The sequence below is a fragment of the Mirounga angustirostris genome, unplaced genomic scaffold (assembly GCF_029215605.1).
Source record: "Mirounga angustirostris isolate CCGP_5_RB_7025 unplaced genomic scaffold, mMirAng1.0.hap1 SCAF_12, whole genome shotgun sequence".
NCBI lineage: Eukaryota > Metazoa > Chordata > Mammalia > Carnivora > Phocidae > Mirounga > Mirounga angustirostris.
This window is the reverse complement of record NW_026991720.1, coordinates 33,058,564-33,082,140: the sequence shown is the minus strand read 5'-3', so window position 1 is coordinate 33,082,140 and position 23,577 is coordinate 33,058,564. Positions and strand designations below refer to the sequence as shown.

Genomic DNA, 23,577 nt, shown 5'->3' with positions numbered 1-23,577 from the left:
AACCTTCTTTCTGGATGACTGGGTTTGGTACATACGTTCGAATTTTAGAAGTACATATTTGGTATTTTTAAATATACTTTTGTTTATACTGGGTTTAGAATCATGAAAATAAATCAGGATTTCTATTGCCAGTTAGTGTGTTTTTCATAATAAATAAGTCATTCATCCTCGTCCAATAATACATATTTATAGGTTTAAATTAGGAAAAGCTTTTCAAAAGGAATTTCCATTCATTATCCACCAACTTCCAGATGCCATCCAGCATATGAGGAGCTTCCAGAGAGAAGCAGGAAGCAAACTAGGGCTTCAAGGCATGGAGGGAAAAGAAAGAGTAGCAAGGACAAAAAAGAGCTGTTACCAGATCCAAAGGGGCAGGCATAACTCTGGTTTAGTCTTTTGCATGAGAAAAGAAGAGAAATCTTGTTAAAAATACAGATTCCCCAGGTCCTGCCCCAGAGAATCTGATTTGAGAATGAAATGGGGCCTGAATATTTGCATTTTAACAAGCACCCTCCCCCAGTTGATTCCTTTGCCACATGGTCCCTGCTGAGAACCCTCAGGAATTGGGAACCCCTGTGTTAGTTCGCTCACAAGTATTAAGCCTAAGAGTCCAGATTTGGTGATGGGCCTTCTATATGGAGCTGGCTCTGAGTCTTTGGTACATATCTGGTCATAAATCCAAGCCACTTTAAGTAAATGGATGATTACACCATAAATAGCCTAAAACTTTTCTAACATTCTGTTTGACGTGAATTGAAGAAAGTTGAAAATGCTCTTTCCTTTTCATATATTTCTGAATTTTGCCCCAAGAGCGAATTCCAGGATATTTATTTTGTTGTTGTTGTTGTTATCTCAGTTCAATTCATTAACATCTAATGTATTATTGGTTTCAGAGATAGAGGTCAGTGATTCATCAGTCTTATATAATACCCAGTGCCCATTACATCACGTGCTCTCCTTAATGTCCATCACCCAGTTACCCCATCCCTTCACCCCTCCCCTCAGCAACCCTCACTTTGTTTCCTATGATTAAGAGTCTCTTATAGTTTGTCTCCCTCTCTGATTTCATCTTGTTTTATTTTTCCCTCCGTTCCCCTATGATCCTGGGTGAGATCATATGATAATTGTCTTTCTCTGATTGACTTATTTCACTTAGCATAATACCCTCTAGTTCCATCCACGTCATTGCAAATGGCAAGATTTCATTCTTTTTGATGGCTGAGTAATATTCCGTTGTGTATCTATACAACACCTTCTTTATCCATTCATCTGTCGATGGACATCTGGGCTCTTTCCATAGTTTGACTATTGTGGATATTGCTGCTATAAACACTGAGGTGCATGTGCCCCTTCGGATCACTACATTTGTATCTTTGGAGTAAATACCCAGTTGGGCAATTGCTGGGTCGTAGGGTAGTTCTATTTTCAACTTTTTGAGGAACCTCCATACTGTTTTCCAGAGTGGCTACACCAGTCTGCATTCTTACCAACAGTGTAATAAGAGGGTTCCCTTTCTCCACATCCTCACCAACATCTGTCATTTCTTGACTTGTTAATTTTAGACATTCTGACCTGTGTGAGGTGGTATCTCATTATGGTTTTGATTTGTATTTCCCTGATCCTGAGTGATGTTGAGCATTTTTTCATGCATCTGTTGGCCATTTGTATGTCTTCTCTGCAGAAATGTCTGTTCATGTCTTCTGCCCATTTCTTGATTGGATTATTTGTTCTTTGGGTGTTGAGTTTGATAAGTTCTTTATAGATTTTGGATACTAGCCCTTTATCTGATAAGACATTTGGAAATATCTTCTTCCATGCTTTTGGTTGTCTTTTGGTTTTGTCAACTGTTTCTTTTGCTGTGCAAAAGCTTTTTATCTTGATGAAGTCCCAATAGTTCATTTTTGCCTTTGTTTCCCTTGCCTTTGGAACGTGTCCAGCAAGAAGTTGCTGTGGCCAAAGTCACAGAGGTTGCTGCCTGTGTTCTCCTCTAGGATTCTGATGGATTCCTATCTCACATTTAGGTCTCTCATCCATTTTGAGTCTATTTTTGTGTATGGCATAAGGAAATGGTCCAGTTTCATTCTTCTGCATGTGGCTGTCCAATTTACGCAACACCATTGGTTGAAGAAACTGTCTTTTTTCCATTGGATATTCTTTCCTGCTTTGTCAAAGATTATTTAACCATAGAGCTGAGGGTCCATTTCTGGGTTCTCTATTCTGTTCCATTGATCTATGTGTCTGTTTTTGTGCCATACTCTCTTGATGATTACAGCTTTGTAATAGAGCTTGACCAGGATATTTATTCACTGTATATAATTTTCTATAAGCATGAGAATTGAATTATGTAATAGAGAAGAGAAAGGAAATAGAATATAAGAAATGAAAAAAAAAGAAAATTAGAAATGATTATCAAAATAAAGGTGGTTTGCTTTGGAATTGTTTTAATTATCCCTGGTGGCATAACAAATTACCCCAAAATTCAGTGTCCTATAACAACAAACATTTATTATCTTCAGAGTGTCAGGATTCCAAGCATGGCTTAGCTTAGTAGTTCTGGCTCAGGGCCTCTCAAGGCTGCAACCAAGGTATGAGGGCTGGAGTCACTTCAAGGCTCAACTGGGAAAGGACCTACTTCCAAGCTCACTCACATGGCTGATAGAATTCAGTTCCTCCCAGGCTGTTGGACTATGGGCCACAGTTTCTCAATGATTGTTGGCCAGTGTCCTCCCTCAGTTCCTTACACACAGACCTCTCCATAGGGCAATTCACAACATAGCACTGGCTTCTAGCAGGGCAGACAAGCGAGAGAGTAAAAAAGGAAACAAGACAGATGCCACACTCTTTTGTAACCTAATCTTGGAAGTGACACCCCATCACTCTTGCCATGTTTTATTATCTAAATCCACATCTCTAACTCCAGCCCACACTCAAGGAGAGGGTATTACATGGGGCATGCATACCAGGAAGTAGGGGAGAAGGAATCATTGGGAGCCATCTTAGATGCTATCACAAATATGTTAATTTGTCTCTTTCACAGTTAATTTATCATCTTATTTATGCTTTACTAGAACTAAATGTTAATGTAAAGCCAACATTTTGTGATACAGTTTAGGAGCATATTCTGGGAATAGAGTCTAGTAGTGCTAAAAAGATACATTGAGTTTAGAAATTGAACTCAGATCTCTAAATGTGGAAATATACAACTACTATGTCAACCGACAGAAAAGACTATTAGTTACTGTATCACTTAGGAATGTTTTCTGCTATAGGTAACTGAAAATCTGAATAGCTGTGGCTTAAAAATAAGTATATATATATGTGCTACCTTAGAAGTCTAGAGCTAGCCAGTTACTGGCATTGTTTTTATAGGTTGACAATGGCAAAAGCAGCATCTTTTATACTCTTAGCCTTTAAAACACACATGTCACCTCATCGTCACAAGATGACTTCCCTACATCAAGGCACCACATCATACATATTCTAAGGAGGATAAAAGGGCAAAGGGCCATATCAAGCCCTGCCGTCTCTTTTCATAAGGAAGAGAAAGCTTTCCTGGAAGTCCCACCCAGCAGATTTCCACTTAGCCAGAACTGGGCCACATGTCTTCCTTAAAGCAATCTCTCACCAAGGAGACTAACACCACCCTGGCAAGTCCAAACCAACCTAACTTATCTGTGAGATCAAAGGATTATTGCTATTACCTGAATAAATCAGGATTCTGTGGATGTTGGGCAGACAACACCCAAGTCTTCAGAAACCACCTTGTTTATTGTTAATTATGTGTTCTGTATATCCAATACATTGACAATTTCCACTAACAGTCTAAAAAGATATTTCCTCATAGAAACAGAATATGCAAGCTTCATTGCTTATGAGACCCTAAATGTACTTAAAGTTTCCCTCTTGAAAATTCCTTACTCAGAAATAAAATGTCCAGATTTTAGGACAAAAAATGACCCTGTATTTTATTAATCCTGTGTACATATAAAAAATGTTTTAAATATGGCTGTGACATACTTTTAACAAGATGAAACCTTCTTAGATTTATTACATTAGTAAAGTATTATCAAAACACAAGACAGATTGCTTTTCTTGACATCTGCTGCTAGATTTTTGTTGACTTATGTTTCTGAAATTATAGCATAAGTCAATGCTGCACAAAGGAATTTAATGTCATTTATAAAAATCTAGTAATATAAACTGTTGATTCCTTATAAAGCATCTATTAAGACATAGAAATATCACTGAAACACATTTATGCTTTTGACCTTGAGGTCTGCATAATGATTCTTGCCAGAAGGGCAACTTGTTCCATAGATTACAGAACAGAAAATCAGTTCTTGGCAAAGCAGGACAACCTCACCGAGGCATCCCATTTTAAGAATATAAATGGCACCTGCATCTCTCGGTTTTTGTTTTTGTCTTAGAGCAAATCTCTAATTCCTCTTCTGCTCCAAATCTAAGTGAGCAGATGAAGTTCCAATCTAGGCAAGACCTATCCTCATTAAGGAGTAAGAGGAATAAGTCCCTGAAGAAATGGGACTCCAGAGTGATAGTTCTAATGAGGGATAAATCAACCAATGATGGATGTGAACAATGAACACATTGGGGAGTGTCAAAGAGAGGCACCATCACTCATTCAATAATAGACCCATGGGACTTCTTGAGAGGAAGATGATGTTCAAGTTCCAACACAAGCCTCGTTGTCTTTTGTACTGGCTACAGAATGTAGCAGCTAGACTGACAGGGGATGTGTAGCAGACAGTCGCAGAAGAGCCCAGGAGAGTTCCTAAGCCTGAATTCCAATCCTGTGTCTGCCATAGGTGGGAAGGTATCCTTGATCTAGTCATCTGACAGCTTTGGCCATCAATTTCTTAAATGGACTCCATTTCTTTAAGGATTCCTTTAGCTTTAAACATCTATGGAAATGCTGAGGAAACTGTGCTTTGGGTGATGGAGAATTTTGAACTAACTTTATATGGAATGACTGATTATCTAGCAGAACTTTCCTGGGTTCAGTGCATTATCAATACATATCAAAATGTGCAATGAAGATATTTTTTAGAATATTCCTTCCTGTTTTCTTCACCCTAGGTAGATATATAGAAATGTTCATGTTCATGCTGTAAAAAGGACATTTCTTCTAACTTCACATAGAAATAGCTTTCAAGTCAATGCCTTAGAAGGTAATGAGAGACTTACAGGAGACCTGGAGATATGAATGGGGTAGATGGACAAGGGATATGGTGAGAAAGATGTAAGTTCCTAGGGATATAGTGTTGAGCACAGGGCTAAACCTAGGCCTGGGGATCAGGAAGTTAAAGTTCTAATTTCAGCTTTTCCACTGATTTACTTGGGACCTTGAGAATGTCTGGCCCATTTTAATCCTTCTGTGCCTCAGTTTCCTTATCTGCCAATTAGAGTGAAAGTTCTTGGCTGGGTGCCCAGGATTGTGAGAACATACTGTGCCGGGCCAAGAAAATACAATCAGTACCAAAAATGCAAAACATTCTAGTTACTAGATGTCCTAACTTAAAATGGAAACACAATCAACAGTAATTCCTTTAATAATCAAAATGCGAATGTTTTAGGAAGCATATCTATGTGGGTCAAAATTAAGCAAGTAAGACTATTATAGGGGCTTGTAACCCCAGGTATATAAAAGCAAAAAGAGCTCACACTTGAAGTTGAACAAGTTTCAGCTTTGCCACTTAACATTTCTGTGACCTTGAGCAATTTTTTAACCACCTACACCACCCTCATCTATAAAATGGAAATAAAGGCCATGTATCTCAGAGAATTGTGGTGAAGATCGTTACAGATCGAAATTAGCTCTTTTGAGCCACTGGTGCTTTGTGGTTGATAGCTTTTATTATAACTGTCAATTAAAAAGCTTAATCACCCACAGCAAGGAATTTTTTAATGCTACTATTTATTGAGCATTTACTATATTGTAATGCTCTATACCCATGGTAAGCACTTTACATAAATTATCTCATGTACTCCTCACAAAAACCTATTACTATTACTGTTGCAGAAATGGAAGTAGAAAGAAAGTAAGCTTTATTTCTGGTTCCAATGTGTTTCCTTAACCTGCCTTACTTTTTTTTCTCAGCTGTATCTAATTGGCTATACTTTTAGTAATCTTTAGCTATCTTAAGTTTTCAGGACTAAAACAGCAACTACCTAACTGAATATATTTATATAACATGTTATTTTTCTCATATTGCTGTCCACCCCTGGAGACCTGCTCTAAATTCACTTGAAGATAAATCATGCTCACTGGCAGTTAAGAATTTCCAATATGTTTGTCGAAAAATGCATTTATAGTTATGCTTAGAAAAATAAAGTTATCAAGAAATCTTACCCACATTCATATCTCCATAGATCTTCACTAAGGACCAATTATATATATGATGTACATAACCTCATCACAACATCGTCCTCAGAGACCATGTTTTGAGAATTCTTACAGTTACCAGAAAAGTAAAATTCAGCAAACTCTTTTTTGCTAATGTGCTTTTTAACTATGAAATAGTAAAACTGCCTTGGAGAAAATTTGAAAAATATTTTTCTAAAGCAATGTGGTATTGAAGAAAGAGTCAGTATCTTTCAGACCAGATTCAAAACTCAAATCCACCTCTTATCTATCTAGAAAATATATTAACATTTCTGAACCTTGCATTTTTCCTATAAAGTAGGAATAATATATTAAGAGTTGATGTGAGTTAAATGAGAAGTGTCTGATCATAATAGCAAGTCAACAAATGTTAGTAACTATCCCTTCCCTAGGAAAAGAATCTCAAGGCAGGCATGCTTCAAGTTCTGCTCTGTAAAGAGGTGGAAGTACCCTACTCCGATAAAGTGCTCCCTGCCCTCCTTTGATAGTAGACTATCTTTACTTTTTAATAAAAGTGAGGTACCCTCTCCCATTGTACACTCAAATGTATGTTCCCATTTCAGGGCATTCATGGACCACAATCGCTCATCTTTTGTCTGTTCTAGTGTATTACTTTTGACTTCACCAAATCTTTTTACAAAATAAGGTCATCTTTTTTAAAAAAATAAAACTATTGGGTATCTTGCAATTGGATGAAGAAAAACCACAGGTTTTTATTCTTAATAGCTTTGGGAAAATACAGTGTCAGAACAAAACCCCACAGTAGACAATTAAGTAAAGTGCACAGAAATGTCATTAAAGGATTGATGTGACTTGCCACATATTTCATGCAACCTTTTAAAACACACAACTAAATGTTTACCTCTGAGTCTAGATATAAAGAGGCAAAGAAAAAAATTGGAATGACAATAAATCTGTTTGACTTCATGTACATAATTGCAGACATACCATTTTTACATATTACATTATTAAGGCATTGGACAATAGATCATGAAACAGAATGTTCTAGAAAATAAACTTTAATTATTGGTGAGCATCATGTACTTTTTCCCAAAAAAGTTTTATTGTGTTGAATCAAAGGTGACATCTTGGCACTGAGAAGCTCCATGGAGTCACCCAAGACCTCATTCCCTAATCCTGAGCTTGCCTGGATTCCTGATGATGCTGGCAGTCATCAACTTGTTTGGATTTCAAACTACATTAGATCCCTTCATATAGCTGCCTTTGCCAAGCAGTTGAGCTGGCTCTGTCCTACTGTTCTATTGGTAATTTTTTTAATCCTATGCTTCAGTTGAGTTTATATAAATCCTTCCAGTGAGATAAAAGCTCCTGGGAATTCACTGTTTAGGTGACAGGTACTGTGGGAGAGAATGCTATTGGGAAAGGTATCAAGTTTGCATTCTGGTCCCACCATTGCTGTTTGCTTCACGTTAGCGAGTCACCTTCACCTCTCTGAACTTCTATATCTTCTTTTGTAAAGGATAACAACCCACCTTCTCAGATTGGTATGAAACCCCAGATCACATAGAGATGATGCATGTAGAAGCACTTGGTTACTGTTAAGTGCTATGTACTGTAAACTCATTTGATTACTTCCTTGTGGCCAGCAAAAACGACTACTATAGGATTCACTGGTGTGGACCACTGATATTTGCATCTGTCTTTATTCAAAACTTTACTCTGTTTAATTCAAAGGTGAAGCTGTACCTTAACATGTTTTTAACTGCCTTCCTTTCTTTCTTCTTGCTGTTAATGTCACCTTGGCTTTCCTTAGCTGGCAAATCAGAATCTCAAAGCTCAAAGCTCATCTTAGGCTTTTCTCTCTCCCTAAACTTGAAGTAACCAAATCCTGTGGGGTCTTCCTTTAAGATCCCTGAAATTCATTCTTTTATTTTCTTTTTCCTGGCCACAATTCTAGTTTGGGCCCTACCATCTCAAACCTGGGATACAACAACAGTCTCTTTGCCTTGAGTCTCTTTTCTCCAGCCTGTACACTGTTGTCAAATTCACCTTGATAAATAACCACATTGCATTCCCCCACTCCACTATCTTCAATAGACCCTCCACTGTATGTAAAATAAAATTGAGACTGGCCTCAACTTTTCTTTCTAACTGTGCCCACACAGGTCTATCTGCCGGTGACACTCATTGTACCACCCTTCCTTGTTCCTGGGATCTTGCTCACACCATTTCCAAGGTCCCTCCTTCCTTCTTCTCCAAATCATACTCCATTTTCCAAGCCCTGCCCAAGTCTCACCACCCCATGGAGACTTCTTGAGTCCTCACAGCTCACAGTGATCTAATTTGCTGAAGAAATTCTACCCATGGAGTGTTCAAAGAGTCAGCAATCAATTATGCACTAACTACCACTCAACACTGTATGTGTAGTTGTGTTGGAGTACAATTAGCTTAGGTCACGTCATTTACATTTCACTGAGCACCTTGTATACTTATCCATATTGCCAGGTTTTACTTAAAGGCAGGAAGTTTAAAGAAACATCTGGAGAACATGTTAGAAATTCTCCTGGATTCCACCCCCAGAGATGCAATAAGGCCCAGGTGGGGCCCAAATACCTGTTTCCAACAAGTTCAGAGTAATGCTGATGCTGCTGGGTACCTTCAAGCATCTCACATAGAACCTGTACATTAAAGATAATATGTATTTATGGATACTCAGTAGTGTTTTTTCCTCTTTTCTTCTATTGTAAGTTCATATTCTCACTTCTTCCTTTTAGATTGATTTTGAAGATGTGATTGCAGAACCAGAAGGAACACACAGTTTTGATGGCATCTGGAAGGCCAGCTTCACCACCTTCACTGTGACAAAATACTGGTTTTACCGCTTGCTGTCTGCCCTCTTTGGCATCCCAATGGCCCTCATCTGGGGCATTTACTTTGCCATTCTTTCTTTCCTGCACATCTGGGCAGTTGTACCGTGCATTAAGAGTTTCCTGATTGAGATTCAGTGCATCAGCCGTGTGTATTCCATCTACGTCCACACCTTCTGTGACCCGTTCTTTGAGGCTGTTGGCAAAATATTCAGCAATATTCGCATCAACATGCAGAAAGAAATATAAATGACATTTTAAGGATAGAAGTATACCTGATTCTTTTTTTTTCCTTTTAATTTTCTTGGTGCCAATTTCAAGTTTCAGGTTGCTGGTACAGCAACAGTATATGAATGAATTTTCTTGGTTCAGAACAAAGAAATCACTCAGTTTTCATAACTATTATTTGTCTCTTCTGAGCTATTTCATCTATTTTTTTTTTGGTGGTCTCGATTTTTCAAACCCATTTAAAAATTTTTCCTTACATTCTTATTTGCATGTGGACCATTGTTTTATTGACTGAGATATGGACCTATTGTTGAGAGGTAATTTGAGAGAAATATGAAGAACTGAGGAGGAAAAAAAAAGAACAAACAACCTCAAGTGCCTATTCTAAAATGTTGATCATTTTATGGTAAGGGAAGAATTCCTGGCTATGGCCATTAAGTATACAGGTATGTGGGCAGGTTTTAAGCAAACTCTTCCCCCACCATCTGAAGTGTTAGTAGATTGTTGCTATTCACTTTAATGATCCAATTGGATCTAGTGATCTTTATCAAGTTAGAAAACATAATCTGCAGTCACATGTTCCAACTAATGCCTTACACTTCTTGAATTTTAACCTGTGATTCTTTCTGTGCCTGAATATTTGTTATATAGATAATGAGACCTAAGTGCCTTCCTGTTCTTCACATTTTCCTTTTCAAATAGGGTCCAACTCATTAACTTTCATTAGGTCAGCAGCCTTCCTGAAGACCAAAATTAGAAAATCCATTCTCCACACTTGTTTCTGACTCTCAGAAACAGAGCTGGATAAAGTTCATGTCTGCATTTGATCACGCAGCATCTTTATCCATATCAAGTATGGTCTACATCAACCCCATGAAACGAATTAAGGTGAATGAATGGGACTGAGCCCTCTCTGGGCTGGCAGGAGTGGAAGCCAACTTTCCCTGCCTCTCATCAACTGAATGAGGTCAGCATGTCTATTCAACTTCGTTTATTTTCAAGAATAATCACGCTTTCCTGACTCCAAACTAATCCATCACTGGGGTGGTTTAGTGGCTGAACATTGTGTTCCCTTTTCAGCTGATCAGTGGGCCTCTGGGGAAGGGCTCGTAAAATGGAGGCCATTGTGTGAGACTGTCAGAATTGTTGCAAATGTGACCCCCTTCAAAGTAAAGCACTTGTAACCGTCTGTTATGCTGTGACACACAGCCCCTCCCCCTGCCAGGAGCTTTGGACCTAATCCAAGCATCACTTTGCTCAGAAAGAAGATGGGGAAGGAGGCAGTAATGAAAGATTGAGGTAATTTTGCTGGAATAAATTCAAATTCTTCTGAACTCAAACTGAGGAATTTCACCTGTAAACCTGAGTCATACAGAAAGCTGACTGGTACATTTAAAAGCTTTTTATTCCTCCTGCTCATATTAAGAGGCTGACCTTGGGGACATTATTTTTAACCTTCAGTTATATGCTTTTATTTTTATTTTCATATACCTATTTGGAACTCTGCTTGATTTTATTTTTCATCTCTTCTAGTTTTCCTGACACTTTAATTATCAACCTGTTACCTACGTTTAAGTTTTGCATTTTAAAACAGACACTGGCATGGACATAGTTTTACTTTTAAACTGTGTACATAACTGAAAATGTAGTATATTGCATACTTTTTAAGTGTAAAGATATTTTTATCTTTATATGAGGAAAATCACTTGGGGAATTGCTTTGTGATTCAATCTGTAAACTGTGTATCCCAAGACATGTCTGTTCTAGTCCGTCATGCAAATCAATTGCTGGTCCAAAAGATTGCTGAAATTTTATATGCTTACTGATATATTTTACACTTTTTTATCTTGCATGTCCTGTAAAGGTTAAAAGCCTGCACAATAAAAATGTTTAACAGTTCAACAGTCAGCTTCACTATTTTTCCCCAAAACAGGTATGTATGTCAGTGTCTGTGTGGTGAGCGTGTACATAGTGTGTGTACATATTTGTAGTATGTTTGTGGGAGGTAATGGTCTTCCACTTGTCAATTATTGCAAAGTGGGATTAGGTGGGATCATTGTTCTAAGGCCATCACCATGCATAACTTACCTCAGATAAAAGTTATAATTAATAACAATTTATTTAGCAGTTTACCCAATGCTTTATTTAAGTTTTTATTTAAATTCCAGTTAGTTAATATACAGTGTAGTATTAGTTTCAGGTGTATGATACAGTGATTCAACACTTCCATAGAACACCCAGTGCTCATCACAAGTGCACTCCTTAATCTCCATCACCTGTGTAACCCATCTCCCCAACCACCCTATGTGTCATCTAATTTGAGCCCCCAACAACTTCGTGTGATGGATATTAATATTCTCATTTGGTAAAGGACACTTCCAGGAGGCTGATGCTTTGAAATTTGCCATGTCTTAACTGGGACTTTTTTTAAGAGGCATATTTCAGTCACAATTTATTTTTGGCCTTGGCTAAATTTACATTCAGAGCTTTTGTATTATTCAGGGTTCTGCAGAGAAGCAGAACCAATAAGAAATATATTGATTCTTCATATTCACAAATATATTGGTATATATAAAGAATAATATACAAAGCTATATAAAGACATATACACAAAGATAGATAGAGATTTATTTTAAGAAATTGGTTCACAAGATTTATGGAATCTAACAAGTCTCACTCCTCTATCTGTGCTGTATGGTTTCTGAGCCCTAACCCTTCCTCTTCTTCATGGTTTCCTGTTCCTACTGGCCTGCAGAATCATTTCATACACCCTTAAATATATAATAAGCAAGTAATATGAGCAGAGTCAGAGTAAACTTTAGCAATAGTTAAGTATAGTAGTTAAGACTTATAATAATCTCTGCATGTCAAACATTGCTCTAGACACTTTAAATATATTAATTCACTTAATCCCCCCAATAACCCTATGTGGTATGTACTATCATTACTATCTCAATTTTACAGATTAGGAAATTTAAGCACAGAGGAGTCAAGTAACTTGCTCGAGGTCACAAAGCCAGTAAGTGATACAGAGTCTGGCTCCAGAGTCTGGAACCTGAACCATGGCACCAAACCATAGAATTAATGATAATGCAAAAACCCAGAAAAGCAAGTTGTGCCTCTACCGAGAACAAACAATGGTCAACGATATGAATGGCAATTAAAATGTAATTAAAACATTTTACATCTAAAGTATAAAATTAAAATTACTCTCACAGATTTACCAAATCTTTGATTAAAAAACTTAAATATAAGTTTTTACAACATAAAAAATGTTTTGCAATAGTGTATATTTTGTGACCTTATAGTTTAGTGACTTTCAAGACCATAAGATGACTAGTGACAAATTAAGGTACAGACTCCAGGACAGAGATTTCAATGATGGAAAGAAACATACAAACTTTTTGAAATGAATCATAATATTTATATTTATTCAGAAAATTCAATAACATACTGGAATCTGATTGGATATAAATAACTGACAGAACCATTTTACCATTAAGATTTAAAACACTTCTATTTTTTTGTCTCTAGGAATCCTTTCATTTACTTGACTTTCATGTGCATTCTCAGATCTGCCAGTTGCTTGAGCAATAATGAATTTCTCTAGGTGTTATTCATCACCCAACTTACTAGAACTATCAAAGCAAATTCTCTCCTCTTCCCACAATGGACAACAAATCTACTTATATTTGCTCCCATTTTCTTTTCTTTTCCTTCTGCTAAAATGGAGAAATGACAAAAAGCCATTCCTTCCACTTGTGTCCTGAATTTCATTCCTTCTTATTTTCCCAAGACCTTTGCTCCTTGATTATCAGCTCCATTCATTTACCATCAATCTCTCCCTTTCTGTATTCTGGATTGTTTCCGTCAGCCTACAAACATGACCCATATCCTTCTCACTAAAACAAAACAAACAAAACTCCATCCCTTGAAATCAGATCCTCCTCCAATCATCAACAATTTTCTCTTTCTTTTACAGCCAAACTTATGAAAAGAATATCTGTAGAGATCAAACATTATCAAATTATCCTAACTATAACTGTATTTTTAAGCCAAATAGGTTTTTAAAATAATTTGTTACTTCAGGTACCCAGATGTACCATAGGCATAACCATAGGCCAATGTCATCATTGGTGTTGTGTGGCTCTCTTTATTTGATTTTATTTATTTTGTTGTTTAGTCATCATTAATTACCATCTGTGAATTCATCACCTAATCAAAGGACAAGACCACCTGGGTGGCTCAGTTGGTTAAGCATCTGCCTTCCACTCAGGTCATGACTTCAGGGTCCTGGGATCAAGCCCCAGGAAGGGCTCCCACTCAGCAGGGAGTCTGCTTCTCTCTCTGCGCCTCCCCTTGCTCCCCCTACTTGTGCTCCCCCGTTCATGCTCTCTCTGCTCTCTTGATCTCTCTCTCAAATAAATAAATAAATAAAATCTTTTAAAAAAAAGAACAAGGACAGTAAAAAATAAAAACAAAAAAACCTCACAATCACACATTTGTTTCTTCTCTTTCCCATTCACCTGTCCCCTTCCATCCATATGAAGTAATCATTCTCCTAAATTTTGTATTTATCATTCCATTGCCTTAAATAAAAAGTTTTACACATAAACAATCTCCCAAGCAGAAAATTACTTAGCTTTAGCTATTTTTATGTTTTTTCTTAAAAAAAAAAAAAAGAGTATCATGTGGAATGGAATATTCTGACACTTGATTTTTTTCATTTAACTTTATTTTAAGAATCATCTGTATTATTGAATATAATTCTAGTTCATTCATTTTCACTGCTATATATTAGCTCAGGCTGTGAACATTCCACTATTTATCCAGTTGCCTCCTGATGGGCCCTTGGGATGCCAATGGTGCTGCTATAAACATACTTGTACATTTCTCTTGAGGGGGCTCATGGACGTAAGTTCCTCTAGGGGTTATCATTAAGACTGAATTGTTCAATCCTGATATTTGACATATCCCCAATTTTTCTACATAATGACAAATGGTCTTTCAATCATTAGCATCAGAGAACAATGCACACTCAAACCAGCATTTGGAACTGGCATACTTCTTAAATTTTGCTAACTAAATGGGTATAAAATGGTACCTTATTTTAGTCTTGATTTATAACCCTCTGACTACCAATGAGGTTGAGCATCTCTTCATACGTGTATTGGTCATGTGGCTTTCCACCTACCTCTATGAAATGACTTCCCACGTCTTAGGATGGTTTCTCTTTCATCATTGTTTCATAGAATTTTCTCAGTTCTATCTTGACTATGTATCTTTCTTTTTTTTTTTTTTTTTAAAGATTTTATTTATTTATTTGACAGAGAGAGAGACAGCGAGAGCAGGAACACAAGCAGGGGGAGTGGGAGAGGGAAAAGCAGGCTTCCCGCGGAGCAGGGAGCCCGATGCGGGGCTCGATCCCAGGACCCTGGGATCATGACCTGAGCCGAAGGCAGACGCTTAACGACTGAGCCACCCAGGCGCCCCACTATGTATCTTTCTTTTGAACTCTTGCCTTATCTCCACTGTCACTACCTCAGTGTGAGCAATCATCATTTAAATCCTGGTATACCCTAGCTAGTCTTTCTGTTTCCACTCTTGTTCCCCATCTAACTCATTTGGCCATTTTGCTATGTGGCAACACATACACATACACATACACACACATACATATACATGCACACACAGCCAAAACCTCCAGTGACTTCTCACTGTATTCAGTATAAAATCTAGTCCCTTTATCAAGGCCTACAAAGTCTTACATGACCCAACCCTACCTCTCTCTCTCACCTTATCTAATACCACCACCTCCTCACTATCTGTGCTCCCGACACACTGGTCATTCAGTTCCAAGAACATGTTAAGCCCTATCAGATCACAGGACTTTGCACAGCTCTTCCCTCTGACCAAATGCTCTTACACCCTCCTCTCTACTTTGCTGCCTCCTTCTTATCCTTTGGATCTCAGTCTCAGTGACTCCTAAGAGAGATGTCTTCCATCTCTTCCCTACCTGAAGCAAGTTCTCCCTATTAATCTCCATCTTAACCTCTTGCCTTTTCCCTTCACAGCCCACATCACATTGAGTAATCATTTTATTTTTCTTTTTACAATTTTTTATTCTTTATCCCTCTTAGGATGTAAACTCCATGAAGCAGAGATTTCACCATAATAGACACTCAATTATTTGTTAGATGCATAAATGGATGAATGGACAGTCAGACCTCCTGGAGACTACAGAGGGCATGAGGTGCCAAGTTTCTGCTTTACCATTAATAGTGTCATGAAAGGTGTGCCTGGGTGGCTCAGTCAGTTAAGTGTCTGCCTTCAGCTCAGGTCATGATCCCAGGGTCCTGGGATTGAGTCCCGCATCAGGGTCCTGCTCAGTAGGGAGTCTGCTTCTCTCTCTGCCCCTCTCCCCTGCTTGTGCTCTCTCTCTCTTTCTCTCTTTCTCAAAAATAAATAAATAAAATCTTTTAAAAAAATAGTGTCAAGAAGAAAGTCACTGAACACATTCTGATATAAATTATAGCATTACCAACAACATGTGTCATTTGTTCTTCTCTTCCACTTTACTTTATTTCGCCATGATTTTGTTCCCCCATCAAAACTTTCTCTACTGTACCCATTTATACATTTTGATATGTCAAAATATGAGTTTCACCATTGAAAATTTTAGCAAAAACTACCATGGGTATTTGATATATGTATTTTTCTTAATTGAATAATAGCAAACACATGTTGATACAGTTACTAAGGAAAAAGTTGACTTTCCAGCAGCTGTTGACTTCATCAATTCCACTATGTGATGAGTCACACAAAATTCCACAGAGCTAGAAAGCTACAAGTGAGGAAGAGGGATTTTTTTTTTATTGCGATGAGAGGGCAATGGGGAGAGTGAGACACGGGGAAGCAAATAAAATTAAGTGGAATGAGGGATCTAATGCTACGGAATGTTGAATCATTTACTGTATACCTAACTGGTACTTTAATAGAACAACTGAAAAACATATGAAAACTAGCATAAAGTATGGGGTGCTTGCAATAGGAAGAAGGCAATAAAAAAAAAAAAAAAGACAACAGCTGCCCACCTGAGCCACTCTATGAATGGGCAAACCCGTTTTGGAGCGAAACCTACTCTTCTTCATTTTTATTAATATGATGCCAACTATTAATGAGATAATAACTATTCCAGGCATTAGTCAAAGTCCTTTTTGAGAAGATATTTCTTAAACCCTTCATCACATTGCATAACCTCTTAGAAAAGGTGAGATTTAGTTACCTGCCAACTCTGAACAGAAAGTTCTGTCAACTCTCTAACACAAGTAAGCACTGTGAAATGTACAGCACAATGCTCACATTGATAGATGTAATTTGGCTTGACACTGACTTTACATTTTCACAGTGATTTTGTTCTTTGCTTCATTGTTTCTTATATTGCCCTCAAAATAAAAATAGCTTCCATATATTGAACATATAACACATGCCAAGCAATGTGCTAAGCATTTCACAAATAGTACTCCTACAATAGCCATATGACTTATGTGCTACTATCTACTATTTACTACTACCATAGGTCAAGAGGACACCATTGCTCTGTCTTTGAGATCAGAAAATAGAAGCTCATGGGAGTTAAATAATTTACTCAAGGTTACCCAGCAAGTTTAACACCCATGATATTAGTTCCAAAACTCTTCTTTATAGAGAAATTCACTCTATTCTTGGGAGAAATTCCTGAAGTGTAGTACCATTTGGCAGTATTACAATAGCATTGTGTGTTATTAAGGGGAAAGAAAAAAAAAGAACACTAAATGGTTAAAAGTCATGCAGATAATGTGTTCCCTAGTCCAAGGTTCTGTTCACATAATAGTTCACTTCGTTCCTTCAATAGGCATTTATGGAGCAACTATTTGGTGAAGCAGGGAATAGAAATATAAGACAAAGATGGGTGAGATGAAGGCCTTTGTCTTCAAGGAAGCTCAGTAAAAGCATCAATGAAGGCAACTCCAAGATGGAATTAATATTTTGCCATTTTTCTACTAAGAAAATAGCTTTTTGTAAAATAAAAATTATTGACAATAAATTTAATGGTTTAATATGATGGCTTTGAAATTGTGCTCTACAGAATCTAGAAGTATTGACTAGGTTCCCTAAGATGACAAAGGTTAGGGGTAGAAATGAGAGGACTAACATCCACCACTGCCTTCAGACAGACAAGCTCCATTGTCATTTCTTTTCATATCAGTTTTCAGCATGATATTTTGTTTGATTAAATAATCCCATCACTAAGAAGATTTGAAAACCATTGAATGACTTGTTGATGAAATAATATATTCTTTTATACAAACTTAGATCTTAAACGAAATGTTGATGCTTGCTTTTGTGATTATCACTAAATATGTTCTAATAATGTTTTTTGAAGATGCAAGCTCAACTGAGGAGATGACCAAAGTCAGAAAATATCTACCAAAACCATGAGTACATACCAATTAAAATATATGATCACCTTGCAAACTCTTACACTCTGGTTCTAACAGAAATGAGTAATGATTTGAGTGGGATGACTAGGAAAAAGGCAGTAGTATCATCTATATTCTGGAGGAGGAAATAAATTTAGCAGTGAGGTTTTTGGCATCAGGACACATATCCAAGATGATGTCAAATATTGTCCAGGCAATTTATAAATAAAATATCAGTCTTCAGTATCTACACTGGACTAGAACAATTTCTTTAGATCTCCTTATTTCAACCTTAAACAATAATGAACGCAAATAATAAACCATTCCTGCAACAGAAAAAAACTTTGAACTTAGAAGCAAGAGCCTATAATCAAATCTTCAACCAACCTCAGAACCAGCTGTGAGCATGGATAAGTCTTATAACTGACTAAGTTCTCTTGAACTGGAAGCTACTTCATTAGATTCCTACTTCATTAGATTGTGGTGCAAATAAAAATGTGAAATGCTTAAAACAGAGCCAGATCTTATGGAAATTAGAAAGTTTCAGAGAGCCCCTCATTCCATCACCCAATTTCATTCTTTCTAGTGCCTCAGGGTCACTTACCCGCTTTTCTTAACACATTCAAGCCATTCTTTTGCCTGTCTTCAGACCATATCTCTTCTTGTGCTCATCAATATGGACTGAGTCAAAATGCCCAAAATCTACCTGACCATTTACTTCAAGGATCCATCATCATCTGACTTCCATTTCTGCGTCTCCATATTAAGAGACTCAAGAGGGGCATCTGATTGGCTCAGACTAGATAATACATTGGCTCCTCCTACACTTGATGTCCACTCTGGTCCAGTCACGGGTAGCTTGGTTTCAAAGGATGCCCATTCAAGGAATTGTGGAAGGAAGGAGAAGCCAATTAGCAATAAGGATGTGACTGGCAAACTAGCAAACATGTCCATTACAATCTCAATCTCCATAAAACTCTAATCTTCCAAACTCTTTCACATCTCTGTCCTCCTGTATTCCCATGAAATAGGAAGAGAAGTGTACCATAACCACATTTTATATATGGAAAGAATAAAACACCAAGGATAAATGATTTACCTAGGGTCACTTAGTGAGTGACTGGTGGAGCAAGAAATAAATCCAGATTTTCTGAAAGTTCAGGCTGCCAGGTCTCTCTTCAGCAATTAAGATTGCAAAGATTTCAAAACAAACAGCAAGGACAACAGAAGCTGTATCAGTATCAATTGTAGAGGCAGAAACACAGGCACAGATAAAAAGAAGTAACTACCCAAGGTCACTAAAATAAGGGAATAAACCAGCTTGAAATAGACTTCTGTCTTCACAGCAACATGCTTCCACTCCCTTGGCAACTTCCTCTCTATAAAGTAACATTAATGCCAGTAAGAAAAAAACCTGAGGGTTAAATCCTTTGCACCAGTCCTAGATGGCAATGAAGAACTCCCCTTCACCCCCCCTCCAGAATTCAGCCAATGAATAGTGCCTCTTTCATTTGAGTCTTGGAAAATACAATTAATATTCAACCACTGCCCACAAATTAAATGCGGAGTTATCTTACTGTAAATGACATAACTATTTCATTATTTATGCAATTTAAATGAGACATAATAAAGGGAGAAGAGACACAAAACAGCTGTTGCCAGAAGTTTCAATAAAAGATCACTGTTGACCACTTAGAACTGTGAGACTATTATTAAATACAAATATCTGTTGCACCTGACCCATGGTGGTAGGGAGAGGACAGGAGGGAGGCTCTCTCTGCTTTAAGTAGGAGAGGGCAAGAAGAACTATCATTGGCATGAGGTCTAACTGCCTGTATTATGAATAATGTTGCCAAGCAAATTTGGGAGTTGTCATGGTTCCTACCGTATGGTCCAGGCTCATTTGTAAAATAGAGCAAAGGGAGTTCAGTGCTTTGGAATGTCAATGCAAAATTATAATAATTGCTTATTATATAATACAGTTACTAGAGTATTTTCTGTGTTATTTATGTACATGGATAAGAGAAGACAGAAGAAATGGGCACAACTGTGTTTTCCTCTCATAACTTTCCCAAGCAGAGAAAACTGTCCTGGTCCTCAAGGACTTGAGGTATTTTATTCATATCTTCATTTAACTATAAAATACTATGGGGCAGAGACCAATTTTTAGCCACCATTGTGTCCACAGAGTTTAGCATAGTGACTGGCACAATAAATATCTGCTAAACTGAACTGATAACTCTGTTGTAGAACATGCTGTGATATATTCTAAGTTCTGCTACAGGCATATAATAATTATAAGTTCTTAAAAAGAGGGGCCAAGGGGCGCCTGGGTGGCTCAGTCAGTTAAGTGTCTGCCTTCAGCTCAGGTCATGATCCCAGGGTCCTGGGATCAAGCCCCGCATCAGGCTCCCTGCTCCGCGGGAAGCCTGCTTCTCCCTCTCCCACTCCCCCTGCTTGTGTTCCCTCTCTGGCTGTCTTTCTCTCTGTCAAATAAATAAAAAGAAAAAAAAAAAAGAGGGGCCAAGTCTGATCCCTTTATATCTTTGTAACTATGAAGCAGTGCTGTCCAATAGAGCCTTCTGTGATTACAGAAATGCTCTATTTCTATTATAATAAATGGAAAGCTCTTAAAAGAATGTTATTCCTTTAAGAAACTGTATCTGCGCTGTCCAATAGTAGCCACCAGCCATAAGTGGCTATTTTGAAATGTGGCTAGTGTGACCAGGATCAAAAATTTTTAATTACATTTAATTTCAATTTAAACCACCACTTGTGGTTCATGGCTACTGTATTGGACAGAGCAGCACTTGGAGTCTAGGATGATGCTTGGCACATAGTAGCTACTATTTAAATATTTCTAAATGAAACACACCTAACTAAACCTTCCATAAACCTACATTCCTCCAAAAGCTCTCATCTTCAGAATTACAGGAGCATTCAATACCTACTCATTTTCTTGCCTCAGCTGGAGTTAAATATGTGGTGTAAAGGAAGAGAGAATTTAACCATTCACTGGATAGTGTGAGGAAAGCCTTTTGTGGTTAATTCAAAACATGTACTTCATAGTCACTGATTCACACAATACTTCCCAAAGCAATCTACAGATTTAATGCAATCCCTATCAAAATACCAACAGCATTTTTCAAAGAACTAGAACAAATAATCCTAAATTTGTTTGGAACCACAAAAGACCTCAAATAGCCAAATCAATCTTGAAAAAGAACAAAACTGGAGGTATCACAAACCCTGATTTCAAGATATACTACTACAAAGCTGTAGTAATCAAACTGTGTAGTACTAGCACAAAAACAAACATGTAAATCAGTAGAGTAGAAGAGAGAGCCAAGAAATAAACCCAAATTACCTGGCCAATTAATCTCTGACAAAGGAGGCAAGAATATGCAACGGGAAAAGACAGTCTCTTCAACAAATGATGTTGGAAAAACTGGACAGTTACATGCAAAAAAAAAAAAAGAAGAAGAAGAAACTGGACCACTTTCTTACACCATACACAAAAATAAACTCAAAATGGATTAAAGACCTAAATGTGGGACCTGAAACCATTAAAAAAAAAAAATCCTAGAAGAGAGCACAGGCAGTAATTTCTCTGACATCAGCCACAGCAAAATTTTTTCTAGATATGTCTCCTGAGGTAAGGGAAACAAAAGCAAAAATAACTATTGGTATTACATCAAAATTAAAAGCTTCTTAACAGCAAAGGAAACAACAAAACAAAAAGGCAACCTACTGGATGGGAGAATATATTTGCAAATGATATATCTGATAAAGGGTTAATATTCAAAATATATAAAGAACCTATACAACTCAACCAAAAAAAACCCAAATAATCCAATTTAAAAATGGGCAGAAGACATGAATAGACATTTCTCCAAAGAAGACATACAGATGGCCAACAGACACATGAATAGATGCTTGACATCACTCATCATCAGGGAAACGCAAATCAAAACCATGATGAGATATCACTTCATACCTGTCAGAATGGCAAAAATAAAAAACACAAGAAACAACAATCCTTGGCAAGGATGTAGAGAAAAAGGAATTCTCATGCACTGTTGGTAGGAATGCAAACTGTTGCAGTCACTGTGGAAAACAGTATGGAGGCTCCTCAAAAAAATAAAAATATAATTACCATATGATCCAATAATTGCACTACTGGGTATTTACCCAAAGAATATGAAAACACTAATTCAAAAAGATACATGCACCTCTATGTTTATTGTAGCATTTTTTATAACAGCCAAAATATGGAAGCAACTCAAGGGTCCGTTTTTATGATGAATGGATAAAGAAGATGTATATACATATACAATGGAATATTACTGAGCTATGAATAAGTCATCGATAAACCATATTTTTACTCCCAGTCTTATAGCTTAGGGCAGAGTGCTTAAGTAGAAAAGCAATCTACCTATGTTCTAGTCCCACTCAACTATCTACCAGCTGACTGACTTTGGACTCAAGTACCATGGAAACCACTTGACTTTTCTTAGCTGCAAAAGGGGGAATTCCTATCTGTTGTGTCCCCTTCCCAGGATGTGGTCAACAGCAAATGAGATCACACGCATGAAAATATATAATGCTAAGCAAATGTAGATTATTAAAATATGTTATTCATCTTGAATTAAGTAATACTTTTAAATAATTACTGTCATAGTTATGATGCTTGTGTTATTAGCAAATAATTAAATATACATTTCCTTGCACAGTAAAGATATACATGTGCCCCCCCAAAAAAAGTAAAAAATTGATTTCTTCCACTTTTGTTTCCATTTTTTCTCTGCTGTTTGATATCTTATAAGGTTACATCCTGCTTGCTGGGTTGCTTGGAGTGACAACTCTGCAGTTACTCCTCTCACCCATCTCTCAACATTATTGGATGTGGCAGTCAGCACAATAGGGTTACATTGTAGGATCTGTGTTTGTAGGAAAAACCCTATACTGGCATACTGTTTCCCAGCCATTCTTCCAAGAAGGAGATTTCACATTGCGTTTCTAAAGGTCCCTTAAAAAGTAACTCTTTGGGATCCTCTCAGAAATAAAAGGAATGGAAGGAGTTAGACCAAAAGGTGATTTGGGGAGTGTCCTTCAAGACTGGGGAGACAGCACAGAGGTGTGTGGGCTCCACAAGCACTAGAAGCCTCTACCCTGACTCCATGCAGTGGCCCAAAATGTGACAAGACCTCAGAAGGGAATGGCTACTTAGGGTTCCTAAGGAGGCTGGGTCCTGGGTACTGGTCTCCTAGGTTTGGCAATGACCCCAGTGCCCCAGGGGAGTCCCCATCCTTGAGGAATAGTATTTCTCTGAACACTACTACATCAACTATGATCTTTGGGGACCAAATACAAGAGACCTTTTGGGCATTCACATGATATCAAGAAGCATTCCATCATGACAGAGCTTGGCCTTTCCACCAGTCAGGCCAAATGGGGGACTGGAGCATATTAAAATTTATTTAGAGGAAGGAAAGAAATGTAATATTACTCACATCCTGTGTTTTGAAGAAAAATCATACTGCTACCCACTTTATGACTAGGCCTCAAAGAAGCAGGGCTGCCTTCCATTCCACATTTTTTATAGGGGCCATAGTGAGGTGGCTTTTGGATTCATCCTTTGTCACAGCCCTATATCCAT

The 23,577-nt window shown here is 37.5% G+C and overlaps 1 protein-coding gene across 3 annotated transcripts in view; it reads left to right on the top strand.

Moving 5' to 3' along the window:
• CAV1 (caveolin 1) overlaps positions 1 to 11,358 on the top strand; it is a 35,831-nt gene extending 24,473 nt beyond the window's left edge. For all 3 annotated transcript variants that reach the window (XM_045864369.2, XM_064575028.1, XM_045864370.3), the window contains exon 3: positions 9,136 to 11,358. In XM_045864369.2, coding sequence (XP_045720325.1) covers positions 9,136 to 9,477 — 342 coding nt within the window. In that variant the 3' untranslated portion in view covers positions 9,478 to 11,358. The remainder of the gene's footprint in view (positions 1 to 9,135) is intronic.
• The last annotated feature ends 12,219 nt before the right edge of the window (positions 11,359 to 23,577 follow it).